The 19,579-nt window shown below is 48.0% G+C and overlaps 1 protein-coding gene across 1 annotated transcript in view; it reads left to right on the forward strand.

Annotated features, from left to right (window-relative positions):
* Hunk (hormonally up-regulated Neu-associated kinase) overlaps positions 1-19,579 on the forward strand; it is a 110,778-nt gene that overhangs the window by 29,775 nt on the left and 61,424 nt on the right. Inside the window, exon 2 of the mRNA XM_051150191.1 lies at positions 16,375-16,667. Coding sequence (XP_051006148.1) covers positions 16,375-16,667 — 293 coding nt within the window. The remainder of the gene's footprint in view (positions 1-16,374; positions 16,668-19,579) is intronic.

A 19,579-nucleotide genomic window follows, 5' to 3' on the forward strand; every position in this document is an offset into this window, starting at 1 on the left:
CTCCCAAGTGCTGGGATTAAAGTCGTGAGACACCCTTGCCTGGCCTCTTATGTTTTTATTTTATTTTTTATTTTTGATTTTTTGAAGCACAGTTTCTCTGTATAGCCTTGGCTGTCCCGGACTCGCTTTGTAGACCAGGCTGGCCTCAAACTCAACAGCAATCCACCTGCCTCTGCCTCCCGAGTGCTGGGATTAATTTTTTTTCCCCCTCTTACAGGCAGAAGGTTAGGTTTGTAACCAGCACATCTTGTTTCCCATGAAAGCAATGTTAAAATCTTTCCGCCCTGATTTTGACCTAGCAAAGCTCCGTTAATTGTGATGAATGAAGGACATAGACAACCAGTAGTTAGCCCAGATTCTCAGGATGAGGCCCACTGGGACCGGCATTTAAGAGCCGAAGATGGCAACTCCCATCACGCCTGCCTCCAAACTCAAAACCCTCAGAATTTAAAGTGTATTTTCAGCTAGCGATCACACTCTTTTAAGTGGAAAACACCCTTTGAAGTCTCCGATGGTCTCCTTTTTTTTTTTTTTTTTGAAATGGTTCTTTTATTGATTTGATCATATAAATATTCATATCCTTGGATGTTTGCCTTGCACATTTCTTTTTCTTTAATTAAAAATTGTTTACACTTGTGTATTTATTTTGTATGTAGGCGGAGGCACGCGTGTCGACCACAGGTGCGAGGGTTAGAGGGCAACTTTGGGGAGTTGGATCTCTCAGGATTCGTCGCAAGAACCTTTACCTGGGGAGTCATCTCTTTAGCCTGAAGCAGTTCACATTTCCTTGTTAGTTTTTTTTTTTTTTTTTTCCCAACTGTCAGGTTGGAAGCCTGCATGCAAGCCTGATGACCTGAGTTCGCTTCCCACGACCTACATTGTAAATGGAGAGAATTGATTCTTACAAGTTGTCTTTTGACCTCCCCATACTCCACTATGGCACTTGCACCCACACATATATGCATCCCACCAAATAAATATGATTAAAAAAAACAAAATAAAAACAAGAAGTTCGTATATAGGTATAGTAGACTCATTGAGGGCACATCATCCAACCCCCGCTGTGAGAAGAGGCTGCCTGCCAGCCTCTTACAAAACTACCCCAAACGACCCCTGTTAGGGATTTGATCTTGCACTTACGACCCTTAAATTTGTGGGGCCACAGATTCCTGCTGCTTGAGGCAGACATAGTGTAGCATCCCTAATGAGTGAATACACCGGAAGATAATGACAGAGATTGGATGAACAACTTAAATTAAAAAGAAAAGGAAGAGAGAACGCAGTTTTAGGATCTCAGCCAGCGGGGTCTCCACACAGCCCCGCCCTGCTCACAGAAACATGGGAACACTCAGCCCGCCCCCCACAGCTCCCCTGGCTGCTGCTTAAGGATTCCTTCCCTTTCCTGAGCTGTTATCTGCTTTTTCTCCGAAGCAGAGCCTTAAGTCTTTCGTGGAGCGGGAAGGAGGCCGGGAGGATTTATGGAGGCCTTGCAGGAACACAAATTCTGCTTTATTCAGACTGACACCATAATTGCATGTGGATAAATCAGAGCAGAGTCGGGGAAGGACCTTCTTCTCTGTTTCTGAGGGATGTAGGCCTGGGGCTGGCTTGACAGCAGATGATTTAGGTGAGACTTGGGCAGAGATACCGGAAGTGGCTCACCTGTAGTGAGTTGTGAAGGAGCTTGTGTGAATGGGGACTGGAGCACTGTGCGACTTCACCCTTCTTCTCCTCGAGCTACCATGTCTGTCGCTGCCCTGGGTTTCTGACATTTCTGCCTCCTGGTGTTGACTTCTGAGCCCCACTGGTGGCTGTGTTGTCGCTACCACTTACTCAGTTATGAGCCAATGGATGATGGCCACTGTGTGCCAAGCACAGCATGTTATACCCTGACCATCTTTATTGTCCCCACACCACTGGAGGGGGCGTTTCTTGCCTGGGATTCCTCAGTTCTGGGACACTGACCTTAGATGTGAGTGCCAAGTGTCTTCAGTGCCTATGGGAGCCTCTTCATCCCCTCGTGCCATGGCCTGACTTTTTGGCTGAGCTCTGGGACTTAGGCAGGCAGTGTGCTGAGACCCAGGCCTAAAGAACAACTGATGTGTACAAAGCCACATGGCTAGAACTCCCTCACAGTTCCCCGTGGTTGCCGCCAACCTCAGATGGCTCTGACATGTGCCTGGGTGTAGAAGATGTGCTGTCGAAGTATGTAAGGCATGTCAGAGTTCCAAGGCATTGAATAATAAAGACCTTGCAAGGTAGGCCGGTAAGAATTCTGACTACAGGCCGGGCGTGGTGGGTGGGGCACACCTCTAATCCCGGCAGAGGCAGGAGGCAGGAGGATCCCTGTGAGTTCAAGGCCAGCCTGGTCTACAAAGCGAGTCCAAGACAGCCAAGGGTAATACAGAGAAACTCTGTCTTGAAAAACAAAACAAAACAAAAAAAAAGGGGGGGGGGGTGGAGAGAATTCTGAATACATGTGGGGCTGGGGTTGAGGCAGAGGCAGGAGGCAGGAGCAGAGGCAGGAAGATAGATCTGGTCTACAGAGTGAGTTCAGGACAGCCAGGGCTGTTACACAGGGAAGCCCTGCCTTGAAAAACCAAACCAATTCTGAATACAGGGCCTGGAAAAAATTGGCTCAGCAGTTACTGGCACCTTTTACTCCTGCAAAGGACCCAGGTTTGGTTTTTAGCATCCACGTGGTGGCTCCTAACTGTCACTTCAATTCTGAGGGATTCCAAACTCTCTTCTGACCTCCTTGGGCACCATCATGCATGTGGTACATGTATATATACATGCAGGCAAAATTTGTACACACACACACACACACACATACACACACACCCTAGCCTGCTTAGCTGATGAGCTCTGGACCATGAGAGATACTACCCAGAGGGCAAAGTAGATGACTCCTGCACTTGACCTCTGTCCTGTATATGAACACACGCACACATGTATGGGCACCCCTGCTACAAGTGTGCCCCTCCCCCCAAATACAGGCACATACAAAATCCTGAAGATGGTGTGTTACACATCACTTTTTAAAAAAAATCTCTAAAAAATGAGAAAGAGAGAGAGAAAGAGAGAGAGAGAAAGAGAGAGAGAGAGAGAGAGAGAGAGAAATATTACGATGAGTGGGGAAGGATGAAAGTATGAAGGCCAGCAAAGTGGTCCAGTCGATAAAAAGTGCTGGCCACACCTAAGTTGGATCTCTGGGCCACATCACAGTGTAAGGAGAGAATGAATTCTACAAAGTTGCCCTTTGTCCTTCACACTCAGGCTGTGACGTGTCTCCTCTCAATAATAATAATAATAATAATAATAATAATAATAATAATAATAATAATAATAATAATGAACAAAATAAAGGAGCCAATGTTTCACAATGACTATTATGCAGAAGCATTTAAGGAATGAAAACTTTATTTAAACAAAAGCAATGGAGGCAAACAAAAACTGATAGAATGTAAGTAGTCAAAATAAAATATGTTCCAAGGAAAATAAAACGGAGGGGCAGGGAGCCGAGCTGATACCAGATCATGAAGAATTTCACATTTCCTATTAAGGACTGTTGTTTAAAGATTTCCTGTCACTAGCGGTTAAGGACAACGCTTCAGACTCAGTGTGTGAGGATGGGGGCAAAGAGAGGGCTGAGAGTGAGTCTACACTTGGAGCCTTGAAGGAAAGAAGGCCAGAGGGAAGGTTCTGGAAGAAGAGACTTGGTTGCCAGGAGGAGAAAGGAGGTCGGGGTTCCGTCACTGAAGCGGCAGATGAGAAAACATAGTCTCGGAGCCCAGGGGACTCTCCTCAGGGAGAGCTGGTGCTGGTTTCCATCTTAGGCATGGTGTATAGGGAATGTGGGGTGCAGGAAGCCTACCTTGGGGTATCCTTGGGCAGCGAGTGAGTTCATTGGCCTGGGAACTGTAGCTGTATAAACCCACCCATGGCCGTTTCCACTTCTTGGATCTTTGCCTTCAGCCCGTGTGACCGAGGCTTCCCTTCTGTTGCCATTGGTTTAGACTCTGGACAACATGGGGCTGGGCCAGGGGGGAAAATGAACAGAAATGGTTGATGGGGAACTGATAGGGAACTGAGACGGGCAAATTGTGGAGATTTAGCCGCAGTATTTATGGGTTGGCTTCCGAGACCAAGGGTGGGGACTACTCAGAAAGACCACATGGCCTCTGCAAACCTGTATCATGAAAGAGAAATGACGTATGCGTCCCTATTTCATTAGTCCCACATCTCCCCCTAAGATGACCTGGTGTCCTGAGACCTACTATGTACTGCTCAGGGTGACTTGATGCTCTATTATCGTGGCACACAAAGGCCAGGATCACGAGGAAGGAAGAAGGCAGCTTTCCGTGAGAGCTTCAGGCACTGACTGAACAGGCGCTTGTATCTGCAGTCCAGCCTTTGCTGAGCTAGTTTCAGTTTGCTCCCCCCCCTCCGCCCTCACCCCCACCCCCACCGCCCCCAGACCAGCAGGATCTAGTTTCTTGTTTCCCACCAGCAGGGTGTGTTTCCAGGGTGATTTGCCCAATAAATTAGAGCCAGAGTGGAGTGTGTACAGAGTAACCCCAGGAAAGTAGCTTCTGAACTCCACAGGGTGGGCGTGGGAGGGCTTCCCAGCCCTGCAGAGGCGGATTTTTTTTTCCTCTCTCTCTTAAAATATAGTTGAGGCTTTTTCTTTTGCCCAGTGCCAGGTAAGGCACTTGTTGGGGAGATCTGTTGTAATGAGCTCTGTGGTTTCCTCTGGAGAAGGTTTTTCCTCCGCTTATTTTTAATACTGGGGGAGAAGACACTTCCCTCATTTACAAAGAGGCACTTTTTAGCGTGCAACCCTGGGGGGCCAGGAGGGCCAGGAGTCAGGAGCAGTTGTGTTCCGCTACATAAACACAACAACTAGTGGAACTCTGTAAGAGAGAGACATGCGGATTTGCTGTTTGACATCCTTTTCTCTGGGAATCTGAGCAACACTGAAATTAATTATGCAGGCAGCAAAGGGTATTTTCCACTTCCTGTTAAATAAATCTCATCCACACAGGAGCACGTTCCAGTTGGATGCGTGTACACAGTTTCTGGGGAGGAAGGCATCAAGCCAGTTGATTTTCAAAACTTCCCACTGGGTCATGCTAATCACGCCAGCGTTGAGCCCTTTTACACTGAATTCTGGCTGGGGCCTGGACGCAGGGCCCTTGTCACTTTCTTCCTTCCTGGTTTTTTTTCGGGGAGGGGGAGCTTCTCTTTTTTCTCCCAGGGTAAAACCAGGGTAACCCAGGTTTTATTGTGTGTTATGAGGTTTACAAGGGTGGTGCTAACAACTTGTTAGTTTGCTCAGGGGTTGGCAGGGCGAACAGTCCTGGCCTCTGCTGAGTCCTGGAGCAGAGGTTTGGTTTCTCCTGAGGCCTCTCTTTGTCCTGCAGATGTCTCTGCTCTCGCTCTGTCCTCACATGGCCTTCTTTCAACTGTCGTGACAGGGATGAAGGCATTGTAGAGATGGTAGTGCCCCTCCTTTCGGTAATGAGACTAGTGTGACAATGATTTCCCTCAAACTGGAATTTCTCTCAGGCTGAGAAAAGGAAAAATCTGCAATCAGGTGCCAGCCAGAGGGGGAGCTTGTCACCAGGAAGAGATTTTACTCGCTTCTGACTGCTTGTTAGAAGCCTGCAGGAGGGACTTTGAGCTGAGCCAGTGATGGGTAGGACAAACTCTGCCCAGGACAGCTTTGTTAGGCATGGTTCTTGACTTGGACTAAACTCAGCCCTTGTGTCAGGGCCCCTAGAATGGATGTGGAGTTCACTAGACCACTATTTCTTCTTCTTTCTAATGTGGTTGAATTGAGTAAGTCTCCCTTCTGTGCGCTTTACTGTTCAGTTGGCCTATTGAAGATGTTGGGCTAGCTCTGTAGGGCCGATAGGGTCCAGGCTCTGAGCCCAACTCTATCACCTGTGCACACGACCAGTGTCTCCCTCTTATGAACTCATCAGTCCTGGTGGATTGAGGAGCCACTCTTAGAACCTCGGTTCACCTCGATTTCCCATTGTTAATACTCTTCCGATACAGACACACTGGAGACTTGGCACATACATTTGTCAAGGAGTAGATACAACCTTTTCTTTTCTTCCTCCCTCCTTCCTCCTTCCCTCCCTCCCTCCTTCCTCCTTTCCTTCCTTCTCGGAAACACTCACCTGAGTGCCTTCCCTGTGTGTCAGGATGCTATGAGCATGCCAGTAAATGAAGTGGTTATCTTCTCTCCTAAGCTTGTATAGCTCAGGCACAGCCTGTCCTCAGTGAGTTCCAGTGGATCGCAGAGGTGATAAATACTGCTCCACAGGCCTCGACCACATGCTCACTCCCACAGCTGGGGAGACTTTGAGCAAATGTTTCCTTTTAGAGAGACCACCTGTGGACTCAAAATCTCCTACCTCTGCCCTAACCTCCCATGCTCCCTTTAAACTTGGCAGTGGTCCTACATTTCTCCGATGTTATACTCATCCAGAACCGATATGTTCCTGTGTGCCCTCCTTCTAGAATTAACATTTAGCCTAAGAAAATGGCTGCTGTCCAGCTGGAAGTAGAGCCATGGAGCACATACTTGATTGGAGAAGGGCTGGGGTCAGGTCATCTGTCTGTCCATCCCTCCTAGCTTCCCTCTTTCCTTCGTATCTCTAGTCGACAGCATGGTGGTTGCCCCTTCTTGTTATTAACACAGCTGGGCACTGGGCACAAGGGGAGTGGTGCTGGGTATGGGTTCTAGGAAAATGGTGAGAAGACTCAAGAAGGATTGACCTCAGAGCCTGGGAAGGAGTGAAGGTGGGAGAGTTGTGAGCCCTAGGAGACATCTTTACTGATGACCAGTGGCTTATGAGGGAAAGTAGGCCTGATCAAGTGGGTTGTGGGTGTTTTGGTGGGGATGCAGCAGTAATCAGACTACAGGAGTGTACCTTAGAGGGAGCTCTGTGACATCATCCCAGTCATCCACCAGCTGAGTCCATGTCCACAGGTGGTATCCACTATTACCGTCTCCATGGATGCAGCGAAGGGGCTGCTCTGTTGTTACAGTTTAGGAAGCCAGTGCCTTGAATGCTTAGATTTCTTCCAGACAGTCGTAGAGATGACCATACTAGTTCTCTGTGGAGTATTGGAGGAACTGTCCGTTCTTCCATCTACCCATCCACCCATTCATCCATCTAAGTATCCGTCTACTCATCCATCTGCCCATCCATCTACCCATCATCCATCCATCCATCTGTCCATCCATCCATCCATCCATCTACCACCCATCTGTCCATCCATCCATCTACCTATCCATTCACCCATCTATCCATCTGCCCATCCATCCATCCATCCATTCAACATCCATTTACCCACCCACCCATCCATCCATCCACCCGTCCATCCACCTATCCACCAATCCATCTACCTTTTATCTACCCACTGCAACCATTCATCCATGCCCACCTTCTATCCTTTCCTCATTCTTAGTTCTTGCTGACCCTAAGCACTTTACTAAGTGCTAGAAGGCCAAACACAATTTTTGCCTCTGTTGGGGATCTTTCAGTCCCTCTTTTCCTTTCCCCTTCTCCCCCCCCCCCCACGCCGCCCCACCTCTCTCTGTGTGTGGTGTAACAGAGAGGGAGGAGGAGCAGGATGATGGAAGTGTTGGGATGGAAAGTGTAACCTGAGTCTGAGAGGAGCGTGGGAGTTGGGAGTACAGTGTGTGTGGGAGGAACTTCCAGGCCAGGGTGAATGGGGACCAGGGCGGGAGACAAGGATATTATCAAGGCAGTATGACCCAGGTCAGTGTAGTGGTGAGGGGTGGAGGAAGTGGGAAGATAAGAGAGACTCAGGAGATGGAGCTGGCGAGCCCTGATGATTAATTAGGGATGAAGGGGAGAGTGGAGGGAGAAGTGGATGAGGCTGCCAGTGTGAGTAGCCTGTGGGTATGTGGAAGATTCAGACAGAGGTGACAGTGTTCAATGACCTTTGGAAGATCCATGTGCGATGGCACATTACAAGCACATGTGAAGTAGAACAGTGCTGTCACTCATCACCTGTGGACATCATCAGACCCAGGCCAGTAGAGGAGGGGGACATGACCTCCTTCAGGTAAGACAAGTGGCCTGGTCCAGAGACCTGAGGCATGGGTGGGAGGAGAAGCAGCAGGCGCTTATGTCTGAGAGGAAGATAATGTGGGGCCAGAGAGAATTGGGATACTGGGGTCAGTCCCTCAGGGCACTAGGGATTTGAGGGGGGCTGCTGCAGGGGATGGGGAAGTTGGATCGCACAGGTTCCCCGCTTTATGTTTTTCGCCTCCTCCTTTTGCCCAAAACACAAAAGCCCTGACAGGAATCTGGCAATTGTCTCGTCAAGGGTTCATTCATCTCTCTAGTGTCCTAGAAGGCAGACATTATAATCCCTTCCATTACAGAAACCAGTGAGGAAGGTTTGAGAGGTCCCAGGCACCAAGTGGTACACAGTCAGAAGTCTTGTGCCCACCCCGGATTCTGAGTGTGGCTAGCACTGAACTGGCAGAGTCCTGGGCTCTCTCTGTTGCCTGTGGCCAGCAGGCTGAGGACAGGAGAACTGCTGTAGCCTTGGTGACTGAGTCCCGGGCTTTGTTCTCACTGTGGGGAGCCCTGGAGAACTTTGAGATGTTCACTGGACCATTTGTCTGCTTAGGCTCCATATTGAGATCCATGGACTATGTGGCTTAAGTAAAACACATTTATTTCCTTGTATCTCTAGAAGCTTGAAACAGAGGTGCTGACAGGTCTCGCCTCAGGCCTGTCTTCCTCTTTGCAGTGTCCTCCCAAGGCCTTTCTGTATAGAACAAAGAAAGAGTCTAAACTTGGCTCTCAGTTCTGTTTTCATATGGACCCAGCAGCCCTGGGTTAGCATCCGCCCCTGTGACCTCACTGCACTTTAAAGCTCCTCCTTTAAAGCCCTGTCTCCAAATATAGTCATGCTGGAGTTAGGGCCTCAGCTTATGCATTTGATTCCTATAAGGGTCAGTAACTCCAAACCACTGCAGAGAATCTGAGCTGCCCCTAAAAACAAGTTCATGAACACTCGAGTCATTTATGGCTTCGAGTTGATACCTGGGACACTATCCAGTGTGCGTTAATGCTGGGTGCCTGCTCATTAAGGCACGAAAGATTAATTTCAGTTTAGCAGGTAATATCCATTAAGAAACCAAAGTGCTCTGAACAGAAAGCTTTTTGGGGCTCGTTTCCACGTAAAAAGAAGCCAAGCTGTTAGGGCCTGTATTCCCTGAACAGTTAGATCCTTTAAAACATTACAATATAAAAGGGCTTTGACGAAGGCATGAACTCCCCTAAACCTGGCATCCAGAGTGAAGTGTGCAAAGTATGCGTATGCTCCCGTAATGTTAAAAGGAGTCTATTTTCCTTTCAGCCACATGGAAAGCTCATTTTATACCTGAGTTTCTTCCTTAGGGAATCGGTACATCATTCTGGATCTGGCTTCAGAGTGATGAGTTTTAAAGACTGGAGAATCCAGGAGGAAGGGGTGAATTGAAAATGCCATTAACTCTGGTCCTGTGTAGACAGACTCAACTGAGTCAATATTTAAAGGTGAGAGAGACTAGATTGGTAGAACGCGGCCTCGGGATGGAAAAGCCAGACCAATGCGGAGAACTCAAAACACCAAGATGCGGCTCGGGCTTCTTGTGTATAGGCCACAACTGTGGGTCAAGGCGGTGTGTGTTTTTCCATCAGCTGACTGGAGCCAAATGCTTTCTCGCTCCCTGCAGACTGATTCATTGAAAGGAAAGTGGTGATAATAACGCCATCAATTTAAGGAGTGCTTACGAGGTGCAGGACACGGTACTAAGTGCTCCGTGTACTTAGGGACCAGCTGGCTTACGGACTTGTGGACCATTACTGTGTCCACACGTGATGCTCTGCACCATCTTGTTACCATTATAGTATCCACACTTAAACTATACGGCAAAGGCAGTGGGCTTCCTTTCTGTGACAGGTCCTTTTCCTCCCTGGTACGGGCCCATGAGCATGCTTTCCTTCTGTTTTGTCCTGCAGAGGGACACTGCCATTCCACAAAGGGCAAAGCCTTTTCCTATTCTGTTAGCTCTGACTGTTTTATTTTATTTTATTTTACTAATTTCAAGGGATTTCCATTCTTTCTGATGAGCTTATCTCATTATTTAAATGTTGCTCTAATGATTGCAGCCATCTTGGGTGGGGTGTGGGTTTGTTTGGACAGGGACAGGGGAAGGGAAGTGGAGGGTTACAGTCTTCTGAGGCACACTGTTTCTTCTGAGTGCAGAAGTTGATGAGGAAACTGCTCTTAGCCACTGTGCACTCCTCTGTCGCTTAGCATGCTGGGTAGTTGGGCCAACTTTGAAAAACAGATTCTTCTTTTTATAGCTTTAAAAATTTGTTTTATATGTCTGGGTGTTGTGCCTGAGTGTGTGCCTGTGTACCATGTGTGTGCCTGGTGCCTGTAGAGCCAGAGGAAGGTGTTGTAGCTCCGTGTAGGTTGCGAGCCTGGCCACTAGGAATCAAACCTGGGTCCTCTGGAAGAGCAGCCAGTGCTTTTAATCATGGAGACACCTTTCTGAAATTCTCAGAGCTTTTGCAGCTCAGATCATTGGTTCCACTGACCTCTGAGAGAACTGGTTTTCTTGATATTCTCAGGGAAACAGCAGGCTTGGGTTGTCCTCAACCTTTTCCACTCTTCCCAACATGGGAGAACTAAAAACCACGTGCATACCCTGACTGGGAGTTCCTACACAGCACTGCTGTGGCCCTGACTGACGCTCCGTGGCTTTGTAGCAAGGGTTTCAGCTGCCAGGGTCCTTTCTCCCATGGTCTAGGACATGGTAGAGCTTCTTATTTTACAGTTACTTGGTGACACTTTCTTTTTTCTTTCCTAAAACTCTCCTGCCTAACACAGTTTTCTTTTACAGGCAGAGAACCATATCCACAGTAGCTTTTACCCTGATGGAATAGGTGTTAGACATTTTCCCACAGATCTCTGATTACCATCATATTAAACCCCAGGCTTCCCTGTGTCGGTAATTGATTGCTTTTCCCTTAATTCCCATTCAGTTTGTTTCCCATTGCAGTTGTTGTACATGCAGTTGATTAAATGGTTTTGTGTTATCAGAATGATGTTCCGTGTTCAAGCATGATCAGTGTGGAGCCTGTCAGTGTCTGGTGAAATGGAAGTGAGACTTTTTATCTTTTTTTTGAAGATGGAGAGGGAGCTAAACAGGCAGTCTTCTCTCCCTGAGGTAGCTTTATTTAAGCCTTCATGCTGTTCTCAGAGGGCTTCTGGGCTGGTAAAGCTTGGTAAATAAGACATCATATGATGGTGACATGATGCTAGTGTTCTGGGCTGCTGTGACAAATTACCACTGGCTTGGTGGCTTGAAACAACAGGAAATTGTTCTCCAGTATCTGAGATCCAAAGTCCAAAATCAGCTTTGTTGGTTCCAAGTCAGGATGACAACTGGGCCATATCCCTTCCCTGGAGCCTGGGGGAGGGCTTGGCTTTGTTCTGCTCTCTGGCAGTTGTCTTATTCGTTGTCGTCTTGTTCCTGTAGCCTTCTTCTCCGCGTGCCTGTCTGATTTTGCTCATCCTCTAGGGTCACCTGTGATGGTCTTTGAGACTCACTTCACTGATGCAGGGCAACCTTCCCATCTCAAGTGTCATCATGTCGACAAAGGCTCTTTTCATAGGTCCAGGGCTTGGCGTATGAACCAGTCTTTGGGACTCCAGTTTCCATGCTATTATTACTATAGACCTCTGTCAGACAGCTCAGGAGTAGGGCTGTGGTGATGGTTCAAGGGGAAAGTCTGAGGTGCTCCCTGCTGTGAGTCATCTGGGGTACTCCTGCTATGAGTTTTCTGCGGTGCTCCCTGTCCTGAATCATCTTAGGTGCTCCCTGCCTTGAGTCTTCTGAGGTGCTCCCTGCTTTGAGTTACCGGAGGTGCTCCCTGTTGTAAGTCATCTGGGGTGCTTCCTGCTGTGAGTCATCTGGGGTGCTCCCTGCCATGAGTCATCTGAGGTACTCCCTGTCCTGAATCATCTTAGGTGCTCCCTGCTTTGAGTTACCGGAGGTACTCCCTGTTGTAAGTCATCTGGGGTGCTTCCTGCTGTGAGTCATCTGGGGTGCTCCCTGCCATGAGTCATCTGAGGTACTCCCTGTCCTGAATCATCTTAGGTGCTCCCTGCCTTGAGTCTTCTGAGGTGCTCCCTGCTTTGAGTTACTGGAGGTGCTCCCTGTTGTAAGTCATCTGGGGTGCTTCCTGCCATGAGTCATCTGGGGTGTTCCCTGCCATGAGTCATCTGGCATGCTCCCTGCCATGAGTCATCTGGCGTGCTCCCTGCTGTGACTTATGGCATTGCCTTTCCCTCCTTCTTTCTCCTGGTTTCTAGTGGTTGCCAGTGTTCTGTGGCCCTCTAACCTCCACCCCCTCTGCTCCTTCCCTGCTGTGCCATGCACAAATTTCCCTCTGCCTCCATTGCAAAAGAACACTTGGTAGGTTGTATGAGCCCGCTCGCTGTGTAACTCAGGTTAACCTCATCATATCCCTTAACCATGTCTACAAGGTCTCTTTTCCAAAATAAAGTCACGATACCAATCCAGGGATTAGCACTTACTATCTTTGGATAGTCATTATTCAGCCCAAGACAAGCAATTAATGAGCTAAATAAATTATCTCAAAAGTAACTGTGTCCTCTGCTATTAAAAAAAAAGGGGTCATATTTTTGCTAGCTTTTAGACTATTGTTTCTTTTTGGTACTTTCAAGACTTCTTTGCCAAAGTGTTTTAAAACACTCATGCAGAGTCAAGCAAAAAAAGAACTCATTTGTGGCCTTCCAGCATCTTTCCATTCCCCAAAGGGTAGATCTGTCTGTCTGTCTGTCTGTCTGTCTATCTATGGAATAGATATGCATAGATGTACATATATGTGTGTGAGTAAGGGTGCACATGTATGTATGGGTGCCCAGAGACCACCAGTTAACCATGGCTGTCAGTTTTTAGATGCTATCCCCTTTGTTTTTTCAGACAAGGTTTCTTAGTTGCCTGGAACTTGCTTCCTTGTCAATGGGATTATAAGCATGCACCTTCATGCCAGGCTCTGCCCCCCAACCATGGGTTCTGGAGATTGCACCCAGGTTCTCAATTTTCAATTTACCAATTAAGCCATCTCTCCAGTCCCAGAAATAATACATACACATACATATACATGCATAAACACATGTGTGTATAAATGCATACACACAGAGGGGCCAGGAAGAAGCACACTTGATAACACTGTGATGTTAGCATCTGGAGTTAGTTTCAGACAAACCTCAGCCAGGGTGTAACATTAGCTCTGGGGGGACTGTGAGCCTGAGAGGTAAGGCTGGAAGGCGACCTGGTCTGAGGTAAGAGCTGAGCGAGCTCCTCCAACCAGTGTTCCCCTTGCTGACTGTGCATCGTCCTCTTTCTATCTCTCATAAAGGGTTTGAAATTCCCTATTAGAAGGAAATTGGTTCTCGGAAAACCATAGACTCAGGGGTTCACAGCTACGCTCTCTTCAGTCGTCTTATCGGCCACTATTGCTTATAATGTGCTGTGAGGTGCAGAAAGACAGATTGTAAAATGAATTAACTATTTTATATATATTAATTAAATGCTGGACATTATTACAGCAGCAGTTATTCCTAAACCAACTGTTTTCAAATAATAGGCACAGAAACTTGTTAGATTTATAATAAGCCTTAAGGCACCAAAGCTGGTCACATATCAACCTTCTAAGCTATCTTGTCTGCTTCCCATCAAAAATCCCAAATACTTGCATATGTTTCATTTGGGATGCTTCTGTTCCATCAGGCCAGCCCTCAGAGCAAGCTGCTCTTGGCTGTGTGCTCCTGGTTCCCCGTGGCAACTTCCTGTCTCCTCTCCGTTTCCTCTTCTCTCCCGCTACATCTTCTTCTCCCTCTCCTCCTCCTGTCTCGTGGTCTTCTGGGGGTGGGGGGGGGGGCAAGCCCTGGGAACCTCAACTCCACCTACCTCTCTTCTGCCCTTCCCAGGCTGTCAGCAACTTTATTAACCAATCAGAGCTAGTTGGGGAGCATTCCTTACTTCACAGGGATGTAGGAGGTGGGTTCAACATTCATGATAATGCCCGAGGCAGGACGGTAACCGGATCTCTGGGCACTGAAATCAGCATCTCAAAACAGTGCACAAGACCCTCCTCCAGCAACAGGCTCTACTTTAGCGATGAGCATCTTTGTTGCTGTTGTTTTGTTTGTTTGTTTTTGAGACAGGGTTTCTCTGTGTAGCCTTGGCTGTCCTGGACTCACTTTATAGGCCAGGCTGGCCTTGAACTCACAGAGACCTGCCTGCCTCTGCCTCCCGAGTGCTGGGATTACAGGCGTGCTCCACAGCGCCCGGCTGCAATGAGCATCTTAACGTCTGGCAGAGGCTCAGCGTGCAGGGATGTGAAGGAGGTTTGGGTGGCTCTTCGCAGGCATCTCTTGAGTTAGTCTGTTGGGGCACAGGGACATGAATGGAAAGGAAGGTGGCAGAAGTACTTAGGATATTGTAGACATGTCCCTGGCCACACACTGGAGACAGGCTGCACCCCAATAGTTCATGGTAGGGCTGATGTGAAAATGTTCAGATGCTTCTGCATACAATAGTGAGTGACCCCCAAAGCACTTCAGCCAGAAACCAGGACTACAGCCCCCTCCATCCAGTTTCTAGGTGGAGTGTAGATTGAATTCAGGGGAGGCCCCGGCAAAGGTCATGGAATTGTTGGAACACTGATGCCATCAGAGTCCAGGCTGTCAGCTAATGGCCAGGGTTTTGCTAATGTAAACTTGTCTTTGGCTTGTACTTTTTCTCATTTTTCTTTTTATTAATAGTATCAGTTGAGGCCTAATTGACAGCTACAATGTGCATATGCTTATTGTGTGCAGGGCAATGATGTATTGGTATGTGTGGCCGCGTCTGCCCTCAGGCTCTTTAGCATCCCCATTGCCCACTGAGCACTTCCTCTGTGTGTGGCAAGTGTGTTAAAGTCCACAGTGCATCACCGTCGACCACAGCCACCTTGATGTTAATGAAATCTCATGTTTTAATGATCACGAACTATGTCTGGAAAATACTATTTGAGCCTCTCACTGTCAGCGTATCTACTTACTTATGGACATACCCTGCATTACGTATAGAGCTGCGGCGGTGTCCAATTGCACCGCGCGCACTGTGCAACAGGTACAAAATCCAGCCGTTCCAAAAGAAAATGCAGAGGAGTGGGAGGCCTGCTGTGTTCCTGCTGCACCCAGGGGCTCCGAGCTCTGTTCCAGAGCGTCCATCAGAGGTTCAGTTCTCGGTACAAGGGAACACATGTCAATGGATGGAGAGGAAGGACAGATAGGGAGATGGACCGCTGGCAGGATGAACTGGCATCCTGTTCACAGCTGGGCATGCTAGGAGGGGCACTGAAGTGGAAGGGGAGGTGTGCCTTAGGACCTGGGGTGAAGAGGTGACTCCCCCAAAGGAAAAGAGCGATGAGGGTAGTGCAGATTTGCATGGGTGGTAGAGCCAGTCCCTCCTCTGTCCCATGTTTTGGACAAGGTCGTCATGAGGAACATCTGTGGGTGACTGATATGTAGGGTGGCTCTCAGCGGTGGGGCAGGAGTTCACCTGAAAGGCGATTTGCCAAGGACAGGAAGCCACCACTGGAGGCCAGAGACAGTCTGACCTGGACTGTGCAGGTCACAGAGCCAGCAGAGCTGCATCTGAGGGCGGTCTCTCCGCAGGTCCTCAGGGTGTGCCTGGAACTGAAGATGGGGTACAGGTATAGTTGTTTCTGAAGTGGAGCCTTGGGGTCACCTGAGGGAAGACAGTACTACGAGCAAGTGGCAGAGCCTTTAGTCCCTCAGGAAATTAATGTCTGTCTCTGCACCCTCTTTTTTGGAAAGCCAAGCTTGACATGGACTTTTTGCTTAGTTGTCCAGACTCAGGTTGGCCTAAGTTAATCCTAATTTTTCTTCTTTAATAAATAACTTTTTTCCCCCTGGTGTTCTAGGTTTGTTTTTTGTTGGTTCCCCCGCCCCCCATTTGATGTGAATTGTTTTATTCATGGTGCTGGGGATGGAATGCATGGCTTGCACGTCCTAGGCAGGAGCTGTGCAGCCGAGTAATTCCCAGTCCCCCCCAACACCCTCCCCCCCTCCGCACTCCCCTCCCTTATCCCAACCAAGACCCAGGTTTCCTCTGCTGCAGAGAGACAGAGCTCTGTATTCCCTCAGAGTTCTCCAAACCCCATGAGGAATGGCCTTCACCTACAGCGCCTGGTAACAACCGTGCTCTCTGCTTCACCTTAGGTAGCCGTCAAGGTCATCGATAAGAAAAGGGCCAAAAAGGACACCTACGTCACCAAAAACCTGCGGCGAGAAGGGCAGATCCAGCAGATGATCCGCCACCCCAACATCACGCAGCTCCTGGACATCCTAGAGACAGAGAACAGCTACTACCTGGTCATGGAGCTGTGCCCCGGCGGCAACCTCATGCACAAGATCTATGAGAAGAAACGTCTTGATGAGGCGGAGGCCCGCAGATACATCCGGCAACTCATCTCTGCGGTGGAACACCTGCACCGGGCTGGTGTGGTCCACAGGTGAGAGCTAGGCGGGCAGCATCCCCCGAACCTGTGCTGAGCCGACACTCCTAGCAAGACTCAACACTTGCGGCGTCCTTTACAGTCTCCTAGTTTTGTTTCGTGAGTTGCTTCCTGAGTTGGATGGGGGATTCAAGAGGTCGAATCTGAAGCCAGGGTACCTGGGTCTGCACCTAGGCCTGGGTCTTGGCTCTGCTCTTATGGTTGTTGGTTCCTGGCTCCATGACACCTCTCTGAACTCAGTCACTTCATCTGCGACATGGGAGCAATGATCGAAATCTCTCTGGTGAGGTAGCGTTAGGCAAGAGCACTAAAGGTCAGCACCAGGCAAGGGTTACCTCTGTTCTTATCATTTCCAGAGGCACTTCCTGTTGTTAACTTCCTGTTACTGTGCCACTTCCTGTTGCTGTGATTGAAATACCAGATGAAGGCAACTTGAGGGAAATGGGCTCAAAACTGTATGTTACAGTCTGTCACTGTGGGACCGACAAAGCTTGATGCAGGCGCTTGAAGCAGCTAAATACAACAATGGAGAGCAGAGAGCAGTGAGTGCTTGCAGGGTAGCTGTCGGCTCACCTTCCTCACACTTCCTCAGTCAAGGGAATGGTAACACCACAGTGGGCTGGGTCTCCCAGAAACTCAAGACAATCCCCCCACCCCACCCCACCCCCACAGACGTGCCCACAGCCGACCTGATTTAGATCCCTCATTGAGACTCTGCACATGGCTCTAGGGTGTGTCAAGTTGACAATTACATCCAAAAGACATCATATATGTATTTTGTATGTCTATACATACATATCAATGTATATGCGGTACAATGTATATGTATATATGAACATTTTAAAGAATAAACAAAAGTATTGTTAAAAAAACAAATAGAAAATGTACAGAACAGAACCACAAAAGTGAAGCCCCTCAGCAAAGGACCAGTTGTCCAAGTGCCTCACGGAACAGTTGGGGCAAAGATGGCGTGGATCGCTCTCAGCTCAGCGATTTCATTACGTGGGCTGTTTGATGGTAGCCGCTCTGCAAATGCTTTATTCCATTGAGTGGGATCACCACGCAGATTGTGCACATACCCTTAAAATTGAGGAGTGTTCCCCGGGAGTCTAACAAACCTCTGCCCAGCTATGAGAGTCAAGCTTGTTTATACCAGCTCGCTTTTTGCGGGGTGAAGAGGCAGAAGGAAAGTGGATGAGATTGTATTCACAGCACGGTTGCTGTTGCCGATGCTGCAAGTCTTTGCCCAAGTTTGGTTCCCAGCACCTGTGTTGGGTGGTTCACATCCCCAGGGGATCTGGTGGCCTCTGTGGCCTCTGTGGACACAGACTCACATGCATACCCCTCCACCCACACATCACCCCTACATACATACATATGCACATAATTAAATAAATTAAATAAATAAAATCTTAAGAAAGAGTGCTGGCTGTGGTGGTATGTGGAAGGCAGAGGCAGGTGGATCTCTGAATTTGAGGCCAGCTGGGTTTACATAATAAGTTCCAGGCCAGCCAGGGCTACAAAGTGAGACCTTGCCTCAAAACAAACAAACAAACAAACAAACAAACAAACCAACCACAAAATAAAACAACAACAACAAAGAGGGAGGTGGGGGTTGGGGGAAGACCACCTCTCTAATAGATGTCTGGATATTTTAAAAAAATTATTCTTTATTTTTATAGAATTACTATGTTGTTGAGAAAAATTACAAGTCATTTAACTCACATCTTAAAAAGTAAAATCAAGGCATAATAAGATGTGCATGCGCGTATATTTTACATGCATATGTGTATATTTAAGTGCATATTTAAACATTGTAAAATTGAGATATACTTATAAAATTTACAATGTAAAACACACAACTTAATTGCTTAAGTATCTTCAGAGTTGGGCAACCATGACTACGTACAATCTTAGCATAGCTTTTATCCCTCACCAAGAAGCCATGTTCCTGTTGTCAGTCACTCACCCCTCTCCCCTTCAGCCACCTCTTGCCAACTTTATCTACTGCTTGTGCCTGTGGATTTACCTATTTCAGATATTTCACGTAAGTGGAGCCATAAAACACATGTCTTTTGTTGTTGGTGTCTTTTTTTTTTTTTTTTTTCCCCGAGACAGGGTTTCTCTGTGTAGCCTTGGCTGTCCTGGACTCACTTTGTAGACCAGGCTAGCCTCGAACTCACAGCAATCCACCTATCTCTGCCTCCCGAGTGCTGGCATTAAAGGTAGGCGCCACCATGCTTGGCCTTATTGTTGGTGTCTTATGCAGCATAATGCTGCATGTTCTAGCTTGTGTTAGTTCTTTCTTCCTCTTCACAGCTAAGTACCATTTCAGTGTGTGGATACAGTGTGGTGTATTTTCCTCTCCATCTGCTAATGAACATTGAGATCACTTCCACTCTGGGGCCATTGAGAGTGATGCTTTGACAAGTGTTCATGGTGGACTTTTCACGTGGCCATGTGTTCCTGGAGAACTCGTCTATACCGGGGTGTGTGTGTGTGGGGGCCGGGATTACTAGGTCACGTGTCACCTCTTTGCAGAAACGTGTATCTTCTTAACAGTTGTCTTTGAATGCGTCTCTTAACTTTCTGAAAGCCATTCCTTTCTGACCAGTGAAGGACTTTACTTGGTAAACTCCAGCACATGCTTGGTTCACAGGGTTGGGTCCTCTCTCCCCAGTGAGATTGGCACCCAAGGATGCTCTGCCCTGTTGTGTCTGAACCCAGGGGCAACAGCAAGGATGTCCCTTAGGGATGTTGTTTGTTTAAGGCTTTTTTCTGGGCTGGCTTTAGCTTGCCGCAGTCACTTATCTGTGCCTCAGTAAGACCCCAACTCTGTACCTGTGGACTTCTTCACTCACACACTACCAGGCAGTCATGCTCTGTTAAAACTCTTTAGGTCAGTAAGG

This window comes from Acomys russatus, chromosome 8 (assembly GCF_903995435.1).
Source record: "Acomys russatus chromosome 8, mAcoRus1.1, whole genome shotgun sequence".
Lineage (NCBI taxonomy): Eukaryota > Metazoa > Chordata > Mammalia > Rodentia > Muridae > Acomys > Acomys russatus.